Source organism: Erpetoichthys calabaricus, chromosome 16 (genome assembly GCF_900747795.2).
Source record: "Erpetoichthys calabaricus chromosome 16, fErpCal1.3, whole genome shotgun sequence".
Taxonomy (NCBI): Eukaryota; Metazoa; Chordata; class Cladistia; order Polypteriformes; family Polypteridae; genus Erpetoichthys; species Erpetoichthys calabaricus.
The window spans coordinates 12847076-12874002 of record NC_041409.2 but is presented as its reverse complement, the minus strand read 5'-3'; the positions used below and the strand labels follow the sequence as shown (position 1 = coordinate 12874002).

General features: G+C 39.3%; 2 protein-coding genes across 2 annotated transcripts in view; one reads left to right on the top strand and one right to left on the bottom strand.

Moving 5' to 3' along the window:
- Nucleotides 1-379: 379 nt before the first annotated feature.
- LOC114667086 (insulinoma-associated protein 1) lies at nucleotides 380-2714 on the top strand. The gene has a single exon (XM_051920164.1). It carries the CDS (start codon nucleotides 1036-1038, stop codon nucleotides 2680-2682), a length of 1647 nt encoding a protein of 548 aa, XP_051776124.1. The 5' UTR covers nucleotides 380-1035; the 3' UTR covers nucleotides 2683-2714.
- A 1562-nt stretch (nucleotides 2715-4276) lies between these two features.
- The window catches only part of ralgapa1 (Ral GTPase activating protein catalytic subunit alpha 1), a 243709-nt gene continuing 221058 nt past the window's right edge, over nucleotides 4277-26927 (bottom strand). The window contains 2 exon segments of the mRNA XM_028821562.2: nucleotides 4277-6271; nucleotides 21860-21974. Of these exon segments, the coding sequence (XP_028677395.2) occupies nucleotides 6184-6271; nucleotides 21860-21974 (203 nt within the window). The 3' untranslated portion in view covers nucleotides 4277-6183.

Here is a 26927-nt window from a genome sequence, read left to right as displayed (position 1 = left end):
TACTCAAAGCGCTCATCAATTGCAGGTTAAGGGCTTTGCTCAAGGGCCCAACAGAGCAGAGTCTCTATTGGCATTTACGGGATTCGAACCGGCAACCATCCGATTGTCAATGCAGATCCCTGGCCTCAGAGCCACCACTCCGCCTATTAATGATTAAGTGTGAATCATTACCTTAATTATTTTAAGTTGAACGGAGGTTATACTTTTTTCAGTGTAATTGTTAAGAGTTGGCCTGCCAGATGTTAGCAAGGCCACTTCATGCACCTCGCAGCTGGCACTTCTCTGTGTAGAGCGTGTCTGCCTATTTCCCCCCTTTTTTTACTCCACTCTGACTGAGAGACGAGGTGTGTGAGAGTGGGTGCTACGATGGACTGGCATCATCTCCAAGCCTATTTCCTGCCTTGCACCCACTGCTGCCAGGATAGGCTGTGGTTCCCGACAGTGAATTCACGTAAGCAGATTTAGGAATGAGACCCGGCACTTCAGAGTGCCTGTCCCCGGTGCTCACCACAGCACGAGTTAAGCTGGATCTGACAAGAGCAGATTTTTTTGCCAGATTTGACGTTAGGTTTGACTTTTCTTTGAGTGCAGGTAGAGTTTCTACCTTCTCAGACATCTAAATGCAAAAATCCCGAATTCCGTCTTGCAGCGTTCTCATCTAGTCAAAGGCATGGGGCTGCATAAACGGCAATGCTTGACACGAGCTCCTCAATTAGCATCGCGTCGCCGCACGCAGGGACATTTGCTTGAGTGACACGAAGTGTCAAGACGAATGGCTCCTCCTGCTTCACCACACCCATTCTTGATTTGACTAGCCTGGCAGCGTTCTGGGTTCGGATTGGACAGAGAAATGTCACTTAATCGTGACTGCACAAAAACAAAAGGAGGCAATGAAGATAAAAAACAGAGCAAGCTCGGAGAAAGTGCGAGGCGGAGGGAAGAAGCTCTGATTGTCTGTCAGTCCCAAGCAGCAGCGAAAACAGCTGACGGGGGAGCATACACCTTCAAGGACGGGCTGGGTTCCTTAATGACAAGATGCCGCGAGGATTTCTAGTAAAAAGGAGCAAGCGAGCGTCCGCCGCATCCTACAGGGTCCGTGACGACGAGAAGGACCCCCTAAACCGGGAATACCTGCCTGACATGGCAGAAATGCAGACTGTTGCGCACACAGAAGAAGTGCGGCTATCCCGCCATGCGCTCGAGACGCCCGAGGAAAACGAAGAGGCTGGAGCGGATCACGCCGATCAGTCCCCGAGGGCGGCTACCTCCGATGATTGCCCTTTCCTGGCTGGTGTACCCAACGCAAGGCACGACTCGCCACAACAAGACTCGTCCGTGTTCACCGGCATCTCATACACCAGTCCGATCAAACTGGTCGGGACGGAAATGAAAAAGGCACTCTTTGAAAGATGCCTTAGCTCCCCGGCTTCTGCAGAATCGTTTCCTACTCCGACCTCAGTGACCCCCATCGAGAGACTCTTAATGCACCCTCTGACCTTCTCGGGCTCCGACATCAAAATGGACACCCCGGCTCACTTGTATTCCACGTTCCACCATGCCATGAAGCGGCCCTATGGGGAATGTACAGAACGAAAAAACAAAGGGCTGGTTAAAAAAACCAAAGTCATGAGGAAACTGAACTTCGAAGACGAGGTGACTACCTCCCCCGTGCTTGGGCTAAAGATAAAGAAAGAGTGCCCGGGACTGAAACCAAGCGCCAGCTCGGGCAGCAGGAACCCCTTAGGTGAGTTCATATGCCAGCTTTGTAAAGAGGAGTACCCGGACCCGTTCTCCTTAGCGCAGCACAAGTGCTCTCGGATTGTCAGGGTCGAGTACCGCTGCCCCGAGTGCGAGAAAGTTTTCAGCTGCCCCGCCAACCTCGCGTCTCATCGCAGGTGGCACAAACCTCGCCCGCCTAACAGCGAAGACAAACACAGTTCCAAAAAACAGGAGGTCGCCCTTGAGCTGGAAACGCTCAAGCCGCTGGTCAAAGGCAAAGAGAACGCCGGCAAGCTCCTCGCTCGAGATCAGCACCACGCGTCTACGGACAGCTCCCTCTGCCAGGGCGCCGAGGCGCTCCTCAAGCACGAAGCCAAGCTCGCCTTTCAGGAGAGCGCCTTGTTCCTGGACCCTCGTTTTCACCCACCAGGGGGCTCCTTATTGTTCGGAAGCAAGTCCAGCGCAACAGGTAGCGACAAGATGCTGACTTGTACAGACGCAACAGACGAGGTGGCCCTGCCACATTCGCCAACGCCCGGCTTGCAAGACGAGCTGTTTGAATGTCACCATTGTCAAAAGAAGTTTCGTAGGCAGGCCTACCTCAGAAAACACCTGGCCGCGCACGAAGTGGTGCGATCGTCGTCCTCTTCGACGTCCTCCTCCTCCTACTGTCACATCGAAAGCGGCCAGATCACTTACCCGTGCCATCTTTGCGGGCTGCACTTCCCGTCCGCCGAGATCAGGGACAAGCACCGGCTGTGGCACGCTGTACGAGAGGGCATCTGTGGTACCTCGTTAGGTCGACAGGACCCCGTACCAGGACAGCAGCAGATGTACTCCTGCAAGCACTGCCCCTCCACCTTCTTCAGCTCGCCCGCCTTGACGCGACATATCAACAAGTGCCACCCGACCGAAAGCAGACAGGTGCTTTTACTGCAGGTGCCCGTTGGTCCAGGGTGCTGACTGTCAGTAAGCTGTCTTGAGACATTTATGGTTAGACCAGCCGAGGCGTACACCCGTCTGAACGGCCGAGGGTCGCTCGGCGATGTCGGGGTGACGCAGGGCTGCGCCTGGAAGGCAGTCGGAGCGTTCGATTAAGTCTACTACCCAAAGTACTGATGTTTGAGAAATATTTATGGTAGTTCCTATGGAAATTAAATGTGATTGTTAAGTACTGTTGTAGTGTTTATATATGCATATATTTTTTAAAAAAGTTATATAAACATATTTTATTACGGGCATTACCGAGGTTTATTGTTTTGTATCAAAAGCAAAAACAATTTTGTGTATGTGACTTTCATATGAAACCTCATCAAAACCCCCATTCAGTAAAGTGAAGTGAAGCAGCATTATATGGCATGAAGTGACCAGGGCCAAGTGGGCACCTGGGCAAGTCGCCACACCCCCCCATATGAGAACACAGGATGTGCCCATCCGCCTCTTCACTTTACTTCCCCACTGTCAGTAACCAAAGAGCTCGACTGTACTTGATATTTGATGTAAACTGTATGGCTCATTTTCATCCATCAAATTCCGTGGTTTCTTATAATCAGTTACAATTGTAGGTGTATTTTCTCATGTGTATAATGAGATTCTGAAATTATTTTCCTAACTGCAATAAAAATGCTTTTTAAGAGTACACTGGTGACATTATTACACACGACGGGCGCGACTATTAAAAGGTGCTAACGGAAATGGTGTAATGAAAACGGAGACACTTACCCGATAGTTGCTAATTGGCCACTTTGTCTCCGACTAAACACCGCATTAGGAATCGTCCAAGTGAGATGGGAGGAAATGGAGATGGGAAGTGAAGCGAAAGCTCGCAAGGTTTAACCAAGACATCAATCCTCTACATAGGCACATTATGATGCAGTAGCACTGCTGTCCCCCGAGCAGCCATGACCTCTTGAACTCTCATTCAATTATGAAGACATTTAATAACTACTTGACGCATAGGAAACGAAAGAGGATCCGATTTAGAAGGGATCGACTGGCTCCTCTGATAAGACATTTATTTATTCAACTACAACCTGTAATGCAAGAACTGATATTTTGTCTAATTTGCCTTACAGAATCCTGCTTAACACATTTGTGCCCCCCAAAAAAGAAAAGCTTTGTCCTCATTTCTCACTTTATTTTCAGCCTTGTCTTCCTGCGTGTGAGGTGTCAATGAAACATTCTGCGCAACATTTGGCTTCAGCATCGATATCTGGTGGAAGATGCGAAACTTGTCGCAAAATTAGGGGGACTGGATTTTATGTAAGTTCACTGCATCAGCCTGTTTGATCCCAGTATCCAGAGTGAAGGAAAAATTACAGAGCCACAATTTACATTTTTATTATTATTTTTTTTTTTTAAACACAGACAGAAAAGAATAATTTTTTATAATAAATTGCACATCCATTTTTCTTCTTGTAGAACCATTACAAATTTATAGATACTACATGTATGACAATAAATTATATATATATATATAATATATATATAGGAACTCATGTATATATAGATTTGAGCTTTCCTCTTACACTTGTATTTACACATGCAGTTAGTACTGTCATCATGCGGCATTTGGTTAATAACATATACAGTACTCCTAAGTTCACTACAAATGTGTGCCGACATTTTCATTTGGAATACGAGTAAATCCCAAGAACTGAACACAAGTGTTGTGATCATTTTGCATGGATAATTTTGTGGTATTAATATTCACAACTATAATTATTCCATGTTGGAGGGAAGTGAAAAATGGGCACAATGCATCAATTACCAAATAATCGCCACGACTGGGCAAAGTGATGTCAGCAGTGTTGGCAAGAAGTGGAGCAAACTCGGACTGCGCAGTTTTGACAAATACTGCAGAAATGTTGGGACGTTCAAATCAACGGAAAGGCCTAATTACCTGTCATCGGCCCATAAAATAAAGACAAGAGTATCTAGATCTGATGGGACTGCAGAGCTATCAGAATAGGCTTATTTGAAATCATTGAATTAAAAAAAAAAATAAACGGAACCAATAGATTATTAAAAAAATATACAGGTGTGCATGTATAAAACCAAGAGAACGCATCAACATTCAAGTGTTAAAAATGTAGCGCAATAAAAACTTCAGCCTGGTCACTCTAATTTTGCAGTGCTTCTTCGCCTAAGCCACAGTCAACGCTTCCAGCTTTGTGTATTCACACTCGGCAGCCTCCAAGTCAATGGCTTTGCTGACTGAACGGTTTGTGAGCCAGGCAGAGGACAGAGCTGTGCACAGTACCACCGAGTTGAGCTCAGGCGCAAAGATATAAGGCAGCTTGTGGATGGTGCAAGGCTACAGAATTGGTCAGGCGGGGTGGGGTGGGACAGCAGCGAGAGGAACTTCAAACCAGTGGGGCAGCTCGCCTCCTCTCAACCTTCTCCATCAGCATAGGAAGGAAGGCAGGCATTGATGTGCAGGTAAAAACAAACCTGAGCTGCAACAACTCAGTCATGAATGAAGTAAAAGGTTCACAATACAGCGTCTGGCTTTTGAGAATAGGAGGTCGAAATAAAAGAAGATAAAGAATTGTCTTTTATAATCAATTAGTCTGAACTGGGAAGGAATCAGTTATGTTGCTATTTACCAAGAGACAAACAGAAGTGCATGCGGCTTTCCTTCTGTCAAAAGGACAGAGTCCACCTTTGTCACATTCTCTTTGCGTAACAGGCAGACACGGGCCAGGTTAAGAGCTGTCAAAAGATTCAGACTTCACGCTGTATACAAAGACCACCTTTCTTTGTATGCAGGGATCAAAAAAGAAATAATAAGCTAGAGAGAGCAGAAGCACTTCCGAGTGTGTAAAATGAACACAGCACGCCAGTGTCTTTGGCTTTACATTGGAAATTCAAAGAGCTCAGTAACACGCGAATTGGGCTGCTCAAGCACATCCTCAATCATCTTCAACTCCTGTTTCATGCAAAAACAATTTTTTTTTTTTCCTGAAGACTTTTGTATAAAACTTTTTTAATTTACAATGGTAAAAATCTGTATGAATGGTACTCCTAAATAATAAAAAATAAATAAATTAAAAAAATTAACAACTGTAACAGTTCAATGCCAACATACTAATACTCATAAGAGCATTTGTTCTCACATAGATAATGAACATAACAGCCAAAAGGCCAAAAAAAAAAAATGATGGGAGTCAAATGAGAGTCAAACATGAAAATAATCAAAACATTGACGAAATTCCAGTGCTTTTGTAAAGTCTCTGACGGAGTGGCTTTGACTCTAGGAGGCAGGCACAGTGAAAAATCCATGTGTTGACCGTCGCACGGAGGAAATGGAAACAAAGAGCAATGTTCTGCACCACGATGATTCCTTTCGCAAGGGTAAGGTAGACTGAGCCTCTTCTCAAGTTTACGCTGCGGCACTGTGATCATCAGGATTTGTTAGCGGAGCCAGAGGAGCGGCGCAGTTTCATAGACATGCGGCTCTTGCTAGCACGAGGTGACATTGGTGAGGCTAAGTCGTTCCCGTCTGCCTGTGCTGCTGGACCTTCGACTTGCTGATTCTCTGGGCATGAGCCTGCAGAAACAATACGGGGACAAAGAGTGCAACAGTGAGGATCTTGTGCCACCAGCCGCGGGAGCAAGCATCTGAGATACTGAAGACTAACTCATCGTAGAGATGGTCCATGGGGTGACTCGTGCAGAAAGCATGGGGTATGAAAAACTTCAGAGAGGAACTGAGGTGCTGAGTCCTGAACAACATGTCAACCCTGCTAAGGGCATTTCGTTAAACATCAAGCCTTTGTTACATTTACAGGCACCAACTTCCCTATGTGGGATGTGGACGTTACCACAAAGATACTGTAGTGAAACATGAGAAGAAAAAAAAAAGGTCATACTTTACTGTCAGTTTAGAACAAGTATTTGTTAATGTGGTGCTGTACTGGCACAGCTTGTCAATTAACATCCGTGAGAGTGTGATAAACAGCATACACTGTGTATATAAATATATATTAGGGTGGCCCACAAACCAAACTGGAGGGTCGCTCCATTCTAAACAGTTTATTTGTATTGTTACTAAATACATACTTTTGCATAGGCATTCTTAACTGACTAAGTGATTAGTAAACAATAAAAAAAATTAAGCAGAGAACATTCCAGTACTAAGGTGGAATTCCCAGAACATTCTAGGAGTAAGTGGAAGTTTCTAGAACATTCCAGTATTAAGCAGGAGCTTCAAGAACATTTTAGTAGTAAGTAGGGGTAGTGAACGTTACAGCCGATAGAGAAGTAAGTCTTACTGAAAGGTATAATGGAGGTGAACTCGAACAGTTTATTGCTCAACTGATCACAAACCACCACAAGACCTTGGAAACTTCATCAGAGTACTAATGTTGTAGACCTACAAGTGTATATCGGTTGTTTGCTCTTCAGCTCAAATGGCATAAAACATGCCCAGTGGAGTGACCTCTAAATGTTTTTTTTTTTAAAATCAAAAATAAACTTTATTTGTTTTAAATACATTGAACAGTAAAACTAGCCTTGTGCAGAACCTGAATCTGTTATTTTTATTTGTACCTCCCTAATACACACACATTCTTCAGCATGTTCATCTGCAGCGCTCTTGTGCATTTTCTGCACTGGCTTATTCCACTTCATATTTAAAGTATCAGACAAAAGGCAGGAACCAAAAATGGGCCAGAGCACCAATTTAAGACAAACTGGCCACGGTTTCATTTTTACTAGGCTTTCTGTGGGATGCAAGGCCAGTTACAAGTGTGACAAGAATGCAGAAAGTCAGCAGCACCCCCCCTCCATAAGCTGAATGGCTAAATTACTGCTCCGGTAACAAAGGTGTAAATCAAAGATGAGCTGACAAGCAAGCAGGTACTCCCCTAAGCACATTCATTTTAGACTTGTAATCAAACACTGACCTCACTGGAGGAAATAACACATCAATATGCAGACACCGGATGTACAACTGGAATCCAATCACCAGAGGCGACTTTTTCTTTTAAAACTAAGTGCACGCATCTCTTCTGTCTCTTTGGAGCAGGAAGCCACCCGCTCTCTAGGGAACAAAAAGCTTGCAAAATTTCTTTGGGCCTGAAAGCTACTCTTCATCGATCCTTGGAACTGGAAGCCGTGAACTAGCTTTACGATCCATTGTTTCAAGCCATGCTCTGTGTCAGTAAGTGAACCCAGTCTATAAAGGCTAAGAAGCAGTCTTTAAGAAGGGAATGTTAATGGCTAAACCTTTGTGCTAGAAAATGTCACATTTTACCCTACAAGGTTTTATGGGAAACAGCAAAGAGCCTAACAGTGTGTTGAGAAAGAAAACACCACACAATGGACAAGGGACCACGTGGCACAAAAACTGCACCCCAAGGCAAGCACAGTTTTCCACTCAAATCTAGGGCAACAACATAACTCCACTTAGCTGTAAAAGGGTTTACCTGAGCTAAGATACATTAGAACTCAAAGTAGCTGGTAATGCCACCAACCAAACTCCTTCTTTCTTATGTTTCTTACTGTGTCAGGCAAAATTCTAGTTTTACAAACTTATAATTCATTTAGAGACAAAAAGCACTGAATATGAACATAATGGTTTAGCCCTCTCTCAATAAGAGGCTGTGCATTAGAGCAAGGGTGGGATGATGTGAGGTCATGCTAAAATTCCAAAGCTTGTATAACAAAAACAAAATCTAGAAAACCTGTAAACGAATATAAAGCAGCCAACCTCTTCCTTGCTAGTTGTTTGTCTTTCTATTGTCTGTCACACAGATCCTGTGTTTTAACTTATTTCAATAATAGTTGTGTATATTTGGAAATTGTGTTATTCTATTTCTTAAAATAAGTATGCTTTAGTTAGCTTGATTCAGAAACCCCACCTAAACAGAAAGGCAAAAAAAAGAAAGCAGGGGCCTTACTGAATTATCTTAAAAAGTACTAGCCTTGGAAAATGCAAAACTGACTGATTAACACTAACCCTAACGGACACACACAATTTCTACAACCACCTGTCAGAAAGCAGATATCAACTTACAAATTTAAAATGTTTATCTAAGCAATGTGAGAGTGCCCAGAAAAAAGTGGACAACTGAGAATGTGCAAACTCCACACAGACAATGATCCAGTTATGGACTGAACCCAAGTCCCAGCACTAACATCTGTGCCATCATGACACTCTACAGTGCATTTAATTCTAAATAAAACAAAACAGCACATTCAATTTTCAACATATGTGCACTGTTCTTCTTATTAAACATGCATATTCAGCAGAAGAATACAGTGGGGCAAAAAAGTATTTAGTCAGCCACCAATTGTGCAAGTTCTCCCACTTAAAAAGATGAGAGAGGCCTGTAATTTTCATCATAGGTATACCTCAACTATGAGAGACAAAATGAGAAAAAAAAATCCAGAAAATCACATTGTCTGATTTTTAAAGAATTTATTTGAAAATTCTGGTGGAAAATAAGTATTTGGTCACCTACAAACAAGCAAGATTTCTGGCTCTCACAGACCTGAAACTTCTTCTGTATGAGGCTCCTCTGTCCTCCACTCATTACCTGTATTAATGGCACCTGTTTGAACTCGTTATCAATATAAGAGACACCTGTCCACAACCTCAAACAGTCACACTCCAAACTCCACTATGGCCAAGACCAAAGCGCTGTCAAAGGACACCAGAAACAAAATTGTAGACCTGCACCAGGCTGGGAAGACTGAATCTGCAATAGGTAAGCAGCTTGGTGTGAAGAAATCAACTGTGGGAGCAATTATTAGAAAATGGAAGATATACAAGACCACTGATAATCTCCCTCGATCTGGGGCTCCACGCAAGATCTCACCCCGTGGGGTCACAAATGATCACAAGAACGGTGAGCAGAAATCCCAGAACCACACGGGGGGACCTAGTGAATAACCTGCAGAGAGCTGGGACCAAAGTAACAAAGGCTACCATCAGTAACACACTACGCCGCCAGGGACTCAAATCCTGCTTAAGCCAGTACATGTGCAGGCCCGTCTGAAGTTTGCTAGAGAGCATTTGGATGATCCAGAAGAGGATTGGGAGAATGTCATATGGTCAGATAAAACCAAAATACAACTTTTTTTCGTGTTTGGAGGAGAAAGAATGCTGAGTTGCATCCAAAAAACACCATACCTACTGTAAAGCATGGGGGTGGAAACATCATGCTTTGGGGCTGTTTATCTGCAAAGGGACCAGGACAACTGATCCGTGTAAAGGAAAGAATGAATGGGGCCACGTATCGTCAGATTTTGAGTGAAAACCTCCTTCCATCAGCAAGGGCATTGAAGATGAAACGTGGCTGGGTCTTTCAGCATGACAATGATCCCAAACACACCGCCCAGGTAACGAAGGAGTGGCTTCGTAAGAAGCATTTCAAGGTCCTGGAGTGGCCTAGCCAGTCTCCAGATCTCAACCCCATAGAAAATCTTTGGAGGGAGTTGAAAGTCTGTGTTGCCCAGCGACAGCCCCAAAACATCACTGCTCTAGAGGAGATCTGCATGGAGGAATGGGCCAAAATACCAGCAACAGTGTGTGAAAACCTTGTGAAGACTTACAGAAAACGTTTGACCTCTGTCATTGCCAACAAAGGGTATATGACAAAGTATTGAGATGAACTTTTGTTATTGACCAAATACTTTTTTTCCACCATAATTTGCAAATAAATTCTTCAAAAATCAGACAATGTAATTTTCTGGATTTTTTTTTCTCATTTTGTCTCTCATAGTTGAGGTATGCCTATGATGTAAATTACAGGCCTCTCTCATCTTTTTAAGTGGGAGAACTTGCACAATTGGTGGCTGAATAAATACTTTTTTGCCCCACTGTAAATGTACTAAGAGTCTGTACTTGTGTAATGAAAAAGATACCTCAAATACCTGGTACCTCAAATAGCATTAGTTCCGGGTGTTACTTCTGGGGAGCTGGAATGCAAACTTTAGTATAAGAATGGATGACCAGAGATAATGAAAAATCAAATCACAGGTAACCATCAAGACTAAAGATAATCTCTTATGAAACACAAATCACATGAGGAGTAATGCTAGCACAGAATCGGCTACAAAGCCATGTTGTAAAGTTGCCATATTGTTAACCTTAAAGAGAAGTTAGCATCAGCTACACTGATCCCTGTTATTAGTTCATAAATGAGGCTAAATTGCCTCCTGTCATTGTGGTCTTTCTTTTAATTTTGGATTGTTTTAAACAAGCTGAAATTTTACATATACATACATATATACATACATACAGTGCATCCGGAAAGTATTCACAGCGCATCACTTTTTCCACCTTTTGTTATGTTACAGCCTTATTCCAAAATGGATTACATTCATTTTTTTCCTCAGAATTCTACACACAACACCCCATAATGACAACGTGAAAAAAGTTTACTTGAGGTTTTTGCAAATATATTAAAAATAAAAAAAACTGAGAAATCCCATGTACATAAGTATTCACAGCCTTTGCTCAACACTTTGTCGATGCACCTTTGCAGCAATTCCAGCCTCAAGTCTTTTTGAATATGATGCCACAAGCTTGGCACACCTATCCTTGGCCAGTTTCGCCCATTCCTCTTTGCAGCACCTCTCAAGCTCCATCAGGTTGGATGGGAAGCGTTGGTGCACAGCCATTTTAAGATCTCTCCAGAGATGTTCAATCGGATTCAAGTCTGGGCTCTGGCTGGGCCATTCAAGGACATTCACAGAGTTGTCCTGAAGCCACTCCTTTGATGTCTTGGCTGTGTGCTTAGGGTCGTTGTCCTGCTGAAAGATGAACCGTCGCCCCAGTCTGAGGTCAAGAGCGCTCTGGAGCAGGTTTTCATCCAGGATGTCTCTGTACATTGCTGCAGTCATCTTTCCCTTTATCCTGACTAGTCTCCCAGTCCCTGCCACTGAAAAACATCTCCACAGCATGATGCTGCCACCACCATGCTTCACTGTAGGGATGGTATTGGCCTGGTGATGAGCGGTGCCTGGTTTCCTCCAAAGGTGACGCCTGGCATTCACACCAAAGAGTTCAATCTTTGTCTCATCAGACCAGAGAATTTTCTTTCTCATGGTCTGAGAGTCCTTCAGGTGCCTTTTGGCAAACTCCAGGCGGGCTGCCATGTGCCTTTTACTAAGGAGTGGCTTCCGTCTGGCCACTCTACCATACAGGCCTGATTGGTGGATTGCTGCAGAGATGGTTGTCCTACTGGAAGGTTCTGCTCTCTCCACAGAGGACCTCTGGAACTCTGACAGAGTGACCATCTGGTTCTTGGTCACCTCCCTGACTAAGGCCCTTCTTCCCCAATCGCTCAGTTTAGATGGCTGGCCAGCTCTAGGATGAGTCCTGGTGGTTTTGAACTTCTTCCACTTACGGATGATGGAGGCCATTGTGCTCATTGGGACCTTCAAAGCAGCAGACATTTTTCTGTAACCTGCCCCAGATTTGTGCCTTGAGACAATCCTGTCTCGGAGGTCTACAGACAATTCCTTTGACTTTATGCTTGGTTTGTTCTCTGACATGAACTGTCAACTGTGGGACCTTATATAGACAGGTGTGTGCCTTTCCAAATCATGTCCAGTCAACTGAATTTACCACAGGTGGACTCCAATGAAGCTGCAGAAACATCAAGTGCAGAAACATCAAGGATGATCAGGGGAAACAGGATGCACCTGAGCTCAATTTTGAGCTTCATGGCAAAGGCTGTGAATACTTATGTACATGTGCTTTCTCAATTTTTTTTATTTTTAATAAATTTGCAAAAATCTCAAGTAAACTTTTTTCACGTTGTCATTATGGGGTGTGTAGAATTCTGAGGGAAAAAATGAATTTAATCCATTTTGGAATAAGGCTGTAACATAACAAAATGTGGAAAAACTGATGCGCTGTGAATACTTTCCGGATGCACTGTGTATATATATATATATATATATATATATATATATATATATATATATATATATACATACATATACATACAGTATATATACATACATATATATACATACATATACATACAGTATATATACATACATACACATACAGTATATATACATACATACATATATACATACGTGATCTTCTCGGAAGACAATTTGAAGTCCCGCTAGAGATACTTTAACTTGCTCCCAGCTCTTAAAACAATGACAAGCAACAAGCAAAACACGTAGCTCGCCAGCAGCAGAAACCCAGCAGATGATCCGACCGCTTCTCCTTGCGTGCATTCAGCCACCCTAACCCCCCCCCCCCCCCTTCACAATGCGAGGGGCAGAGACGCGAAGTGGCAAAAGGACAGCTGCTGTACAGGCTTTAAAATGATCAACAGCAGCAGATGATCCGACGGCATCTCCTTATCGTGCATTCAGCCGCCCCCTTCACAACGCGAGCAGAGTTATACGTCCTGCGAGTAAGAGATGTAACCACACCCGGGGCCAGAAATAAAGGACAAGTATTGCTTTTACAAAAGTTTTAAAGTATAAGTGAAAATAATGCATACGTAACAATTCCCATGAAACTACATCTCTTTAAATTGTATATTCGGTAAACCAATCCTGGGGGTGGGCGAGCGAAGCGGACAGAGGGCAGAGCTCCCTAGTGTGTATGTGTGTATACAGTATATATATATAGCCAGTGCCTATCCTGGATGTATTTGGGACAAGACTTGAAACAACCCTGGACAGGCATCCAGTAATAGCAGAAAAGCACACATAATTTATTTAACATGTTTTCAACGACTTTCAAATTTCCTCACCTTACAGTGGAAAGAGATGCACAGAATGCCCCTATAATATCCAGTTCACTCAACATTTCTGGACATCATCCACCCCAGGAACTTTAAACTTTGGAGCTTTTTAACTAGCAGTGTCATGGAAAAGATTAAAGGTGTTTTGAAGTCCAGTATTTGGATACAATACACAACCAATAGGGTTTGTGTGAACTTTAGTGTAAATATCTTCTAGTTTAGCATTGTAAATCCTTTTAGCACATTGCTTATTTTGTTGTCTACAACAGCCTAAATATCCCTTTCAGTCACCAGCATTATACTGGCCACTTTTGTAGTGAAATGCGTCAAAGAAATAAGAATTAAGCTTATTTTCTATTTTCTTACCAGTATATATTATTCCCCCAAAATGTTCAGAAATACAATGAATGTCCTCCTTTGCTTACTGCAAAAATAATGGATGAACCTTTTATCGTATAGACATTTGAGATGTTAAAAATACAGTTGTGTAGCTGTGTTTAGGAAGTTTTAATTGCCCTTTTATTCTTAATTTGTGTGGTTAATGCTATTTTCATTATTTGAACAAACGTTACATAGTTGCCTTTTCTTCTACAATATTATGCCTTTTGATATGTATTAGTCACTAATCCTCCTTACATTTCTTCAAGTGACCCAACATTTGCAAATTTCTCCCAAGTTTTTTTATTCAGGTTTTCATCAGTAGTACAAATTTTGACTTTTTATTTTTTTTTTTTAAACAAAATAACAGTTTTTGAAAGTTCATTCCACCAAATGAATGTTACAATCATAACATTATCATTGTTCATAAAATCAAATAGGCTTCTAAAGATGATACAAGCAATACCAAAAATCATACAGCAATTAAAACAATGATTCATTAATATTTTAAGAATTCATGTGTTCTGCTACTTAATGCTGACAGTATTATAGCAAAAATCAACCGTGACCATGATATCACCATCTATATTTCTGAATACATGATTATTTAGAAGCAGTACCATCTATGCTGTGCTCACATTAAATGCCATGCCTTTAGCTTAGTCATCTCTTACATCCAAATTATCAATAGAGTCTCCAGGTTGCTGAGAGCGAGACTCAAGACAGACTAAAACATGACATCAACTGATGCATTAATACAAAAACGGCAGTCACTAGTCATTCTACATCCCTATCTTAGTTTGTAGGCACAAGAGATGGAAAAAAGGGAACAGGATCGCAAGTTCAAGAGATCTAAATCAAGTTCCCTTTCAGGGAGGTTCACTCTCACTTTGCTTTTCACCAATCTGGGAGCACTTTGTTGTGAAGCCACTGCAGTCTCTGGGCCAGCTGCAACCAGCCAAATGATGTTCAGCACTAAGAAAGGATTCGTCATTAGTCTTTGAAGACACCTTGGCAAATCTGACCAGTATGTTGATACGATATGCCAAGACCGTCACCTGGAGTAGCAGTAGAAAGCCCAGGGTAAAATGTAATATTCTCAAGTAAATGGTATCTAAATATTTTTTGTAAACATGATGTGTTACTCTTATGTTTAGTGTTATGATATTGCAAACAATAATAATGAAAATAAAATACTGCAGGGACAACATGGAAACACAGTGGGTAATGCTGCTGTCTCACAAGATTCAGTATTCTGGGTTATACTCCTGCATCTAACCACTGTTCATGTGGAATCTGCACTTTCCTCCCAGGTTTGGATATGTCCTCCTTCCATATCCCTAAAGAACTGATTGTTAGGTAAACTGGCCCAGTGTGAGTGGGCCCTATGATGGATTGGTGCCATGGTCCCAAGGCTGTTCCCTGCCTTCTGCCTTATATTCCTGGGATATGCTCTGAGCCCCTGCAATAATGAAAAAGTGCAGGTTTTAGAGTATTAAGATATGGTATGTCAAAAACACTACAAATGTTCTATCCAATATATAATCCATTAAATTTAGAATTCCTTAGATTTCACAAAGTGGTTAACATAACCTTAGATGAATTTTGCAAATATTTCTATCAGAATTTGCCATATAATAAAATACTACTGTCTCTGTGTGTGTGTGTGTGTGTGTGTGTCCAGTCCCTCAGAGAAATCTGTTTGGTCAGTTTGCCTTTGGTCTGATTGATCAGTTTCACTTTGGTGGCTCAGCTAAATGCAATTGAAATAGGAAGTGCCAAGCAAGAGAGGTTGAGGACACAACAAGAACAATGTAGGAGGAATGTTAAAAGTCACCTGCAATGACAGGAAATATTTACAAGAATTCAAATGATGTTTTGACAGCGAGTAATTGGGGCCCATCCACCACTGGAGGTAGTCAAAAAACACGCAAGGTGCTTCAAAATTACAGTCATGAGAAGCAAGCTTTGAGGGGACACATTCAACACAGGAAGAGCTGGGAAGGACAGATTGAAAGAAATGGGATACTGAAGAAATGTGCAGGACAAATGCTCAAGGTACACTTGAAGCAAGATATCAAATATTTTTAAATTTATTCTATTACCTGTCATTAAAAGGTAATATAGCTAGTGACACAGAAAGCATTACACTAACACTAGATTAGAATTAAAATATCAAATATATATCACCTAAAGGTAACAATCCTGCACAATTTGACATAGCAAACTTTAAGACATGCAAGTATAGTGGGTCAACAATACTTCAATATAAATACTTATCGGGCTATCTAAGACATCTGTATATTCTACCACTAAATAAATATGTAATATACTTTAAACTGGTCCCTTTTAATCTGGCAACCAAGAATCAACCCTGGAGGTATCGCATCACCTCATTTTGAAAATGGGCAAGGTGATGCTTACCTATCTTTACCCAAACCTAGTTTACAAAGGCAGGCAGGCACTCTTTTGTAAAGTAAAAAAAATCATATTTGGTTATGAAGTGCTTGCAATTATATGGGTACAAAGACAAATAAAAGTTGTTCTATCACTGGATTTTAATAAACCAGACACCTCAAAGAACAGGTTCTACAGAAAACAATCATGTTATAAGATTCAAAAAGCTGTGAACCTGAATTTTATTAAGTATTATATTGTTTTTGTTAGACTTTGTTTATTTGTACTAGGGCAAAAGGAAAAATATTTGTGAATGTGTTCTTAAAAATGAACAAAACCATACCACAGTAAAGCACTATTTTACATTAGCACCCAGGCTTTAGTCATCTTAGAGGTGCTAGAATCTTCAAAGAATTCTGATAGAAAAAGGCCATCGAGCTTAACATAGCTTTATAACCATTTTTCTCTGACATCTGCAAAATTGTATTAATAGAGTACTAGTATCACTAAAACTACTTACGAGGTGATCCTATTAATCTACTGTTCTCACAGTGAAGACACTATCCATGTCGTGTTTTCTTGTGCCGGAATTGAATGCCGCAGACAGCATCTACTTTACTAAGAAGTCTCATTATTTTAACCCCTTCTCTTTTTGCTCAATGACAATTCAACTTCTTCAGCCTTTCCTTTCACAGCATATTCTGCAATTCTGGAATCAGTCTAATAGTTCTTCTCTGGCTGTCGAAAAGAACTCCTATTTCCTTATTATAGTACTGAAGCACATTAACGTTCCACAAGAGTTCTCACTTTAAGCTTTGCCACCCCTGACCTTTTTATTATTCTGTACACTGTCTACATGTGGATAGTGGAAGGTCACTGCGACTGACTTCTTAATCTTTCTCATAAGGCACATTTTCAAATTTCAGGCACTCCCTATATTTATGCCATATTCCAAACATTTCCATTGCACAGGCAAATATCTAGCCAAGTCTAGATTCATTGCTTAATAAAAGAGCAATGTACAATTACATTCTAATAGTATCATTGCTTTAGTGAAATCTTGGGTGTCTGGGGTCAGTTATTTATTAGCTACATTTTTATTCACATAAACAAAAAAGTGCATTTGCGCTTCAGCTGATTCCTTACATATCACATTTTCAAGTTCACTCAATCTGGAAAAAATTGAGTTTTTTTTTTTTTAAATTGTATTGATTTTATTGTCATCATTCCATACAATTTGAAAACAAATCAACCCCCACCCCTGAGAAAGAGAGCATAGCCAACGGAGTAAAACTTAAACTCATCAATTTATTTATTTTTACTAGCTTTATTAGGCGGATAAAGATAATTGGAGTAGAATCTACTTCCTCAGTGCTTTAAGTGCTTATTTTAAAATATTATTTATTAGATCCTGCCAGGTTTTGAAAAAGTTCTGCACAGACCCTCTAAGTGCGAATTTGATTTTTTCCAATTTCAAATAGTATAAAACAGCAGTATATACAGTATGTTCATTCTGTATAAAAGAATGTCTGTTATATCTGTCCACTATGGAGCCCCCAAGGGGACACTGTGTAATTTTTTTTTCTGGTGTGCAGCAGATAGTTTCAACTGCACAGTAACTGTAAAGGGGATCCATACCTATACATAATTTCTGATGCATATTAGTTCTGCTTTATAGTTGCACTTAGGAAAAATGGAAATTGGAGACTTTATAGAAGTATACTTTCAGCTTGATTTTAAACACAAAGACATAGTGTTTGTTCTTGCAGTTTGTCATGGATACATTATCACTGAAAGGCATTTAAACCGTATATTGAAGTTTAAAGGTCTATTTGGTCGTAAGGTCTATAGCAACACTGGGGAAATTATTGTGTTTATACAGCAACAATTGCAAAGCTCAGGTCAGCTTTGTGGCTACCAATGGATGCACACAAAATATAAAAAAATGGTTTGCATATGAAGAAGGAAGATTTTCGTCTGATATTGAAGGCGCTAGCCAAGAGGAGTTTGCCTTAGAAAAGCCAGAAGACTCCAACAGTGTAACTATTTTGCAAGAGGACCAAACTATATAAGGCATTTTGATTCTTTTGACAAACTTAAGCCATGTGGTATTTGTATAAATGGTTGCATTGATGGGTTTTCCATAAATATTATTTGGTTAAATGCATTTACTACAAGCAGTAATCCAAAAGTTGTGGGAGGCCACTTTATGGAAGCTGTAGAAAGATTTAAAGGTTGTCCTAAAATAGCCAGAGGAGATCTGGGTACTGAAAATGCTTACATTAGTGATTTTCAAAGGTTTTTCCACTGTGATACAAATGTACAAAGTGCCATAGACAGCTACTTAGACAGAGCCAGGACTGCCAATCAACAAAAAGAAAGCTGGTGGGGACTTCTAAGGAGGGAGTCAATTGATTTTTTCATGTCTTTGTTCACTGATTTGAAGGACAATGGCATGTTTAGATAGATAGATAGATAGATAGATACTTGGCGGATGCTTTCTGGATAAAAGTACAACGGGAAGTCAAGCTAAAGTTAGAAAATGGGATTTATTAGAAAAAGGAGCTAACCTTAGCAAAACTGATAAAGCGATTTCTCAATGTAGTCTCCACCCTTCTCAATGCACTTGCACTACCTGCCTTGAAGTGCCCGGATTCCAGCAGAATCCAGACAAGCCTTGGTGTTCTTAGCAGTGTGTTTATTGTCTTGCAGTAAAAGGACTCCTTGAGACAGAAGTCCCTACTCCTTGAATCGAACAGCAGGCTTCACATTGTTCTCCAGCAAGTCACATTAACTTGCACTAGTGACTGTAGTACCCCATCAGCATGTAGTGTTCAACAATAACTCAGGTGCACGAGTGGTCGCAAGGACAAGACAAAACCTTTTAATTCTGCTGGAATAAATTGGCAGTGCTGGCTCTGTCCAAGTAGCTGTCTATGGCGCTTTGTACATTTGTATCACAGCGGAAAAACCTTTGAAACTCACTAATGTAAGCATTTTCAGTACCTAGATCTCCTCTGGCTATTTTAGGACAACCTCGGAGTCTTTCTACAGCTTCCACAAAGAAGCCTTCCACAATTTTTAGATTACCGCTTGTAGTAAATGTGTTTAACCAAATAATATTCCTGGAAAACCCATCTAGCACCTTCAATATCAGATGAAAATTTTCCTTCTTCACATGCAAACCATTTTTTTTGATACTTTGTATGCATCCATTGGTAGACATGAAGGTGACCTGAGCTTTGTTGCTGTATAAACGCAATAATTTCCCCAATGTTACTATAGACCTTACGACAAAAATAGACCTTTAGACTTCAATATATGTTTTAAATGCCTTTCAGTGATAATGTATCCATGACAAACTGCAAGAACAAACGCTATGTCTTTGTGTTTAAGATCAAACTGAAAGTATACTTCTATAAAGTCTCCAATTTCCATTTTTCCTAGGTGCAACTATAAAGCAGAACTAATATGCATCAGAAATTATGTATAGGTATGGATCCCCTTTACAGTTACTGTGTGGTTAAAAGTATCTGGTGCGCACCAGAAAAATCCCCAGAAAAAAAAATTACACAATGTCCCCTCAGGGGCTCCGTAGTCCACTTTACTACTGTGCTCCAAATCCTTTCTTCTTATAGAGGGAACTATCTATAAACAATACTGTATACACCACTATAATTAAACATTTTGATGCTTTCTTATAAAACTGCAGAAAACCTTTACTTTACCCCCATGTCTAAAACATCTCTGTACTTGTCAGTGTTACATTGTGTTTAATAATTGTTTTCATTAATTCTCCAGTGATGAAAATTAAAGCTTGTGTGTCTAGATCACTGTTTAGGAATTTTACAGTATGCAATGATTTCAGTGCACACACCACATATTATCACAAGCTTCTTTGAACACCCTTAAATAACAGTTTTTCACTTCCAGGTTTCCAAGCATTCCAAGAGATGGAGCACGTAATATATTGTTGGTCAACTGCCTAACTGAGCACAAAAAGATGGGTCTACTCACTCTCTAGCCTGACTGAGCTGTGAAAAGGCGCACTTCCCAGCTCCCAGAAATGGAAAATGAGAACACGTCTGTAGAGTTATCTCATGAATTATAATCCTGCTTCTTCCAGCTATGGAGTAGGTTGCCACTTGTTGTGTCCTCATTAGCTCTATGAAATCAACGTAAAAATGGGACAGGAGGGCAGGAACTGTGGTTCAAGGTTAAACCAAACTGGAAGATGTTTGTTTAAAAGCAAGTAAAGCCATCTTTCATATCATCTTAGATTAAACCTCTACAGAATGCCAAAAAGTCTGCTAACAGCAGTAGACTTTTATTTAAAAACATAGATCAGACTGCTGAGAAATACCCCGATGACATATACAGTAGAAGTTGTACTGGGCATAAATGTCTTTATAGAGGGCCCACACTTTTTGTGACATTTGTTGACTATTTGGAAAAGTTGTTAGGCAAATATGATGCCCCAAAAAGTTATAAAGCTGAATCTTTACTTGTGAACAAATATGAGTAAGGAATTTTCACAATACACCTCTTTATTATTGTGAATCTTTAGAAAGTGATTCAACACATTTAGCCTCTGTACTCTGTGTAGTGAATCTTAATTTTTCACTGGCAAAGGCCTGAGCCATCTTTCCCACAGAAGGATCTAAGAGAAGCCTGAAAAGGCAATATATGGAAACATCTGTGGAGGAAGGGACAAAATTTACAGTCTGTATCAGAATATGGTAAAGACGACACTGGTAACCTGAAGTTTTCCTGTTAAATTAAAACAGGGACTGAAAATACTGCTACATGTTGCCATATCTATACTTTGTCAGTGGTGGTACAGCAAGCCTGCCTCGAGATTCTTCTGTAAATGTATGTGGTATCCTGACCCTAACAGAGATCACTGGTCAAAGATAATGTGCAGTATCGCTCCTGAAGGCTGTGTGGCTGAATTAGAAACACAAGAGAAAGATTATTTGTTTAGCTGGCACAATATGCACTGCTACTGCTCACAGGGAAGTAAACTGTCAAATGCACCTGTTTACTGGATTTGTTCACTTGTTCCTCTGAACTAGATGGACGGTTTTTGGTAGGGCCTGTCATTTAGCAAGAAATGATATTTCTTCATATGGTTCATGTCTCTCTTATCCAATGATTATGCTGTCTTTCACTGGTATGTTTGTGGTCAACAACACACAAAATGAACTGGATGCTTAAAAAGAAAATACTATCTCTTTGGGTATCATAGATAATGATGCATTACTGACTGTTCAGAATGCTAAGACATCATAATAACAAGTTTAATACATTATAGTAAACGTTACTGAATATTTCAACAGTAATTCTAAAGCAACCATATTTTTTTCTATTTTAATAAACTAATGAGGCAAGCAAAAAACAAAACTGTTAATAATTTTAATAGCATAAACTGATAAAAAAAAAAAGCAACTACTTAAAATAAAACATGGAAATGCTAAGAAATGGTTTTATGTCAAGAGTATGGTTATTATGAAAAGCCAATATTATATCCAAACTCTAATGCACAGTGTAAGCAAAACGGGTACAAAGGCTACAAATGGAATAAAGATTAAATATATATATATATAAAAGTAGATTTGGCATTTTGGACTGCATACCATTCAGAGCTAGCGTGAAAGACCTTCCGTTTCAAGCCTTTACCCTTTACCTTGATGAGGCCAATGTTTTCTAGTGGAGGTTTGGGAAGGAGCAGAAATATCACAGCATTTCTCTCTTTAGTTGAAAATGTGTGACGCAAAAGAGATGAACAAGAAAGGGGAGGGAACACAACAAAAAGGAAAGAGAAGAAAAAAGGGAAGAGAGATAAAAGATAACAGCTGTGAGAAATGACACACAAGGTTGAAAGGGTAATAACTGAGGTATACAGAATATTGACATCATGGTTAAAGTGGCACAGACTGTTAATCAATGCAGTGATCAACTTACCTATTTGTAATAAATTTTTAAAAATCATTGCTTAGATTAAATACTTAGATGCAGTGATTAGGTGTGACCAAAGAATTTACTAAATACCTAAATGTAAACCTTTATTCAGTTTAATTCACACTACCATGTTCATGCACACTGCTGTTTATACCTAAGAGGAAATAAAACATAAAACTGACATTATGACTAAGTGAACCCAAAATCATTGCTCTTTATGAATACAAGCTTATTGTAGTTGGATGCTAAAAAAACCTCTTCACATAAAACGTAAAGTAGCATTTCATTACATTCTCAAAACTGCCTAATCCATTTCTTGATTACAAGGAGTTGATGCCCATCTCAGCAGCACTGGGCATGAAGCATTAACCAACCCAAGTCAGGATGCCAGTCCTTTACAGAGAACAAACTCTCACCTGCAGTGCAAAAAATTGAAATCATCAATTAACCTAACATGATATCCCACAAACAACAACAACCAGTAAGGGATTCAAACCCAGGGTGATGGATCTGTGAGGAAGTAGTGCCTACCACTGTGCCACCTTGCTAAACCTTTCTAATAGGAATGTGAACAGTCACTAAAACTGGAGACTATTTCGTTTAGCATGATGTTAAAACTTACGTACTGTAGGGAAGTAAACTTAATATTTACAAGTAACAGCCAAAACATTTGTAACAACAATACTGTCATTTAAATAGGCCATCTCCTGCTACTTCAACAACTTGTACTGTATGTAACTTAGAATCTACCATACTAGCACCTGCAGTAGAAACGTGGAGGAAGGAAATTACCACAAGGAAGTCTGTCAATTCAAACCTTGTTGACAGAGATAAAAAGCACTGTTTTGCACATTATCACAAAATGTTCCCTATATGATTGACTGGCCTGAGATGTGGTCACTGAGTGACGGTGTAGGCTTAGTGCATAGTGGTGTGAACACCCTGGAAATTACCCTCTCTTACAGAAAAATGTTCTGCAACATGGGAAGCAAGTGACAAGTCAGAAGCATTAAGGAATTAGCACCGACCAAGTCTCACAACTAGATGAGTAATCCAAGACTTTGTTAGGAAAATACACGCATATTACTGTCCGCACCTTTTACTGTTGGAAACAAACATTCAGGGCACTCAAGCACACTTTGCTCACAAGTGTTTTGTGCTCCGAAGATTTCTTGTTGAAACTGACTGCACACCTCTTAGATGTAAAATTTACAGCTGTTTTCCTATTTAGCACAAAAATTAAGATCTTGGAACACAAGCCCCCAGTCACTGTTCTTCTTTGACTACAATGTCCTCACTGTAATTCTGTGTTGACAACGGCTTTGCTCTTGCCCTTATTACCATGCTAATGACAGTTACAGCCACCAAGGCTAGTTCTACATTATACACCTGACCTTTCAATCCACTGGAAAGTTAACTGCTCAATAAAGTTTTAAAAACAAATGTGTAAGTTAATTTTAATTAAGCAGATTAATAATAAACATAAGTGTGACGAGACAACTAATAAGAAACAAATAATTGCATTACAATTTAGGTAACTAACTTGCAGACAGCAGTGCACAATAGTAGAAGAATAGTATTGTATAATAAGTGTGTAGCTCAATCGCTAATCTGGACCATCTGTGGTCATCCCCCCTGCCCAAAGCCATGTGTTCCAGTTGTAAAAATAAGGAAATAACATAACTTTACACTAAGCATTTCTTGCTTAATTTGTGCTGCATTATCTTAGAAAAAATGCATTTTTTTAGATCTTATGTAATTTTATGATTTAAACATTGCATTAATATGATAGTATGTTTATTGCAAGAGCACTATGCATTTACTGTTTCATTGAAAGACCTTATTGGAATATTTAATGTTCTGATTATGTACTATGCTCCCCTAAATCTGTTGTTGCCTACTTTGATGTAGCTTTTTGTTAATTAAATGCTATTTCTCGTCATATCACCAACATACTCTTGAACAAAGTATTTGTTGCTTTGTTAAGTGCTTAGCCATAATACACTGTATAAAAATTCCAATAACTTTTAAATCACAGCAAACATGCTCCTAATTTAAAAAATACTCATACTCAAGAGATTTAAATTTGTGAGATAGTGAGAGATCTGTTTCAGTTCCTTTTTTAAATAAGTTCTAACAATACTTCCTACAATGTTTCAAAGAGCAGGGGGCTTATCTAGTAGACAGCATGCTACAGTAGTTACCACTGTTGGCCAAACATCTACTTTAGTATACATAAAAAAGTAATATGAGAATTAAAAGACAAAGGCCACTAAGGGAAACAGCTATTAAACACAGATGAATTTGTTAAGATTCATGTAAAATTAATGAAATAATATCACAACTGAAAAAATGCTCAGAAAATTACTTGTAACCTACTTATAACCAACTCAGAATGCAAGCTCCCAAAATAAACAAATAAATAAAAAAAGAATAAAGCAAAGTCAAAAGATTTTAGGCTTCAAAAAAAAAAAAAAAAACAACATTTACACATGAATGTGTGCTTTTCATTTACAATATAATATGTACAAAGAAATCATTAGTCAGAACACTACTCAGAATAATTCATGAAATCTTAGTGTATTGAAGTATTTTAGCAAACCAGACAGCATTACCAGAAGTTGCATATTTCATTTAAAAATATTTACTGCAATGTTAGATTTAAATGTTAAATATACTTTTAGTGGTAGGGTGTTGTACTGTGTTAGCCATTGTGGATGTAGCGAGAAGTTAAGCAAAATTACACCTTTTATTGGCTAACTAAAGAAATTACAATATGCAAGCTTTTGAGGCAACTCAGGCCCCTTTCCTTCAGGCAGCTTGTAATCAAAATTACAAACTACCTGAAGAATGGGCCTGAGTTGCTTAAAAAGCTTGAAACTGAAATCTTTAGTTAGCCAATAAAAGGTGTCATTTTGCTTGACATCTCATTAAATATACTTTTAGAAATTTAGAATACTAAAGCATGTGAACATTGCATACTCTGTTTTACTATATCATCTGTATAAAAATGTGTTTAATTTAAAGTGTTACTAAACCAAGCAGAAAGGTTTGTGAAGAGGTAAGAGCATAAAAAAATACCTAAGCCACACTTTGTACTGTATTGTGAACAAAATAACTTATCGTTAATAAATGAAATCAGTGGAAAAGTTTAACTGTAACACACTAGACAAACAATATGATCAAGGCTTTATCCTTTAAAAAGTACTGTATATTGTTATTTGGCAGCAGCGATATTCAGAGGAAAAGTCTAACTATTCTAGAAGGTAAACAACAGACTTTATAATGGAAAAAAAAAACACATTGATGAAAACTGTTGCTACTCCATGCCAAGAAAATACCGCAACACTGAGTTGTTATTTGGGCGAACAAAAACAACAGAAGGAATTAATAAAATAATGCCTCTACCCCCTAGCTGAACACATCCCAGTTTTAAGATGTTAGATGTTCATGCAAGCTGAGGGTTAGTAGACATCTACCATGTAATAAACGGACGGTAGTGCTTCTCCTTGTTGAAAGCAGTGAGAAATTGTTTAGTCTGCTTCAAGGGAGTAAGAGAGACAAGCTTATAACCTGAATACAAGCTAGGAGTTGAAAATAAATGCAGCTCTTTTGGGGATTTCGAAACACTTTTTCCTTACCTTCAGATTTACACAAGTGAAACTTAATGATCTAAAGGGGAAAATAAGATAAATGAAAAAATAAAACGAATAAAATCCAAAGAAAAATAATGATCACAAGTATTAAAATCACAACACAATTTGGAGGGTAAATTTTAACAGCAGCCTTTAAATGATATCAAGGACTTTTGCCTGGAGAAAGGATTAAATCACCCAGTGTATTACGTTTTACAGAGATAAGAAAGCAAAAATGCTTATGCTTCTGTCCACTAATTATGGAGGCCATGGCAGTATTTTTAAGCAGCATTTATGGCAGAAAGGAACACTGAAAAAGTTGAGCAAGAACAAAAAGAAATGCACGAGAAAGCACTTAGTGTTTAAAAGGTAGGAGATGGGTAAAGAAGGGTGGGTAATGATACCTGGTAGTAACATCTCTGTTTACATACAGAGACAATCAATGAAAGGAAGGAAATCCTTTAAAATTTGTATGACCAATACTGGATGCAGGCAATTTAACACTACTCTTAACATGATTAGATACATAATGCACTCCAATTTGTTAATTTAGTTAGGTTTATAGTGTTTCTAATTGTGTTACATTTGTTTTGCTATACTACATTTATAAAAAAAAATATTAAAAGTAGTGAAAGTATTAAAAACATCTTTCCAGTACATTAAACTAACTCTGAAGAGTGGTCACTGGCAGTTTGCATTAATCACTGCTCATATTTTTCTTGCACGTATTTGTCACCTTGTGCTTTTGCCTGTGAGCATTTGTTTTGTCACAACACAATCTGCATTAACTGGACACTCATTAAAAACAAGGGTGGAGACTTGTAGATCCTAGCTGTTTACACTGCTATTGTTGCCAGGTTATTATTATTATTTTTTTGTTTTTAAGTGTTTGGTTTTGCCCTTCTTACTTACAATTAGGTACCTGACTGTTTTAGAAACAGTAAAATCTTAATTATTGAAATATTAGTAATCCGAAAAAATTAAGAAGATAATAGCACATATTGTAACTGACTATGACAATTTATAGTTTTTTTAACTCAATATTCAACAAAAGCAAAATGATGAGGGTATATCTCTGTAAAAGGTAACACTAGGAATAAGCTATGAG

What these genes read in the sequence shown, in the direction of transcription:
- LOC114667086 (XM_051920164.1), top strand. Translation starts at nt 1,036, where the DNA reads ATGCCGCGAGGATTTCTAGTAAAAAGGAGCAAGCGAGCGTCCGCCGCA.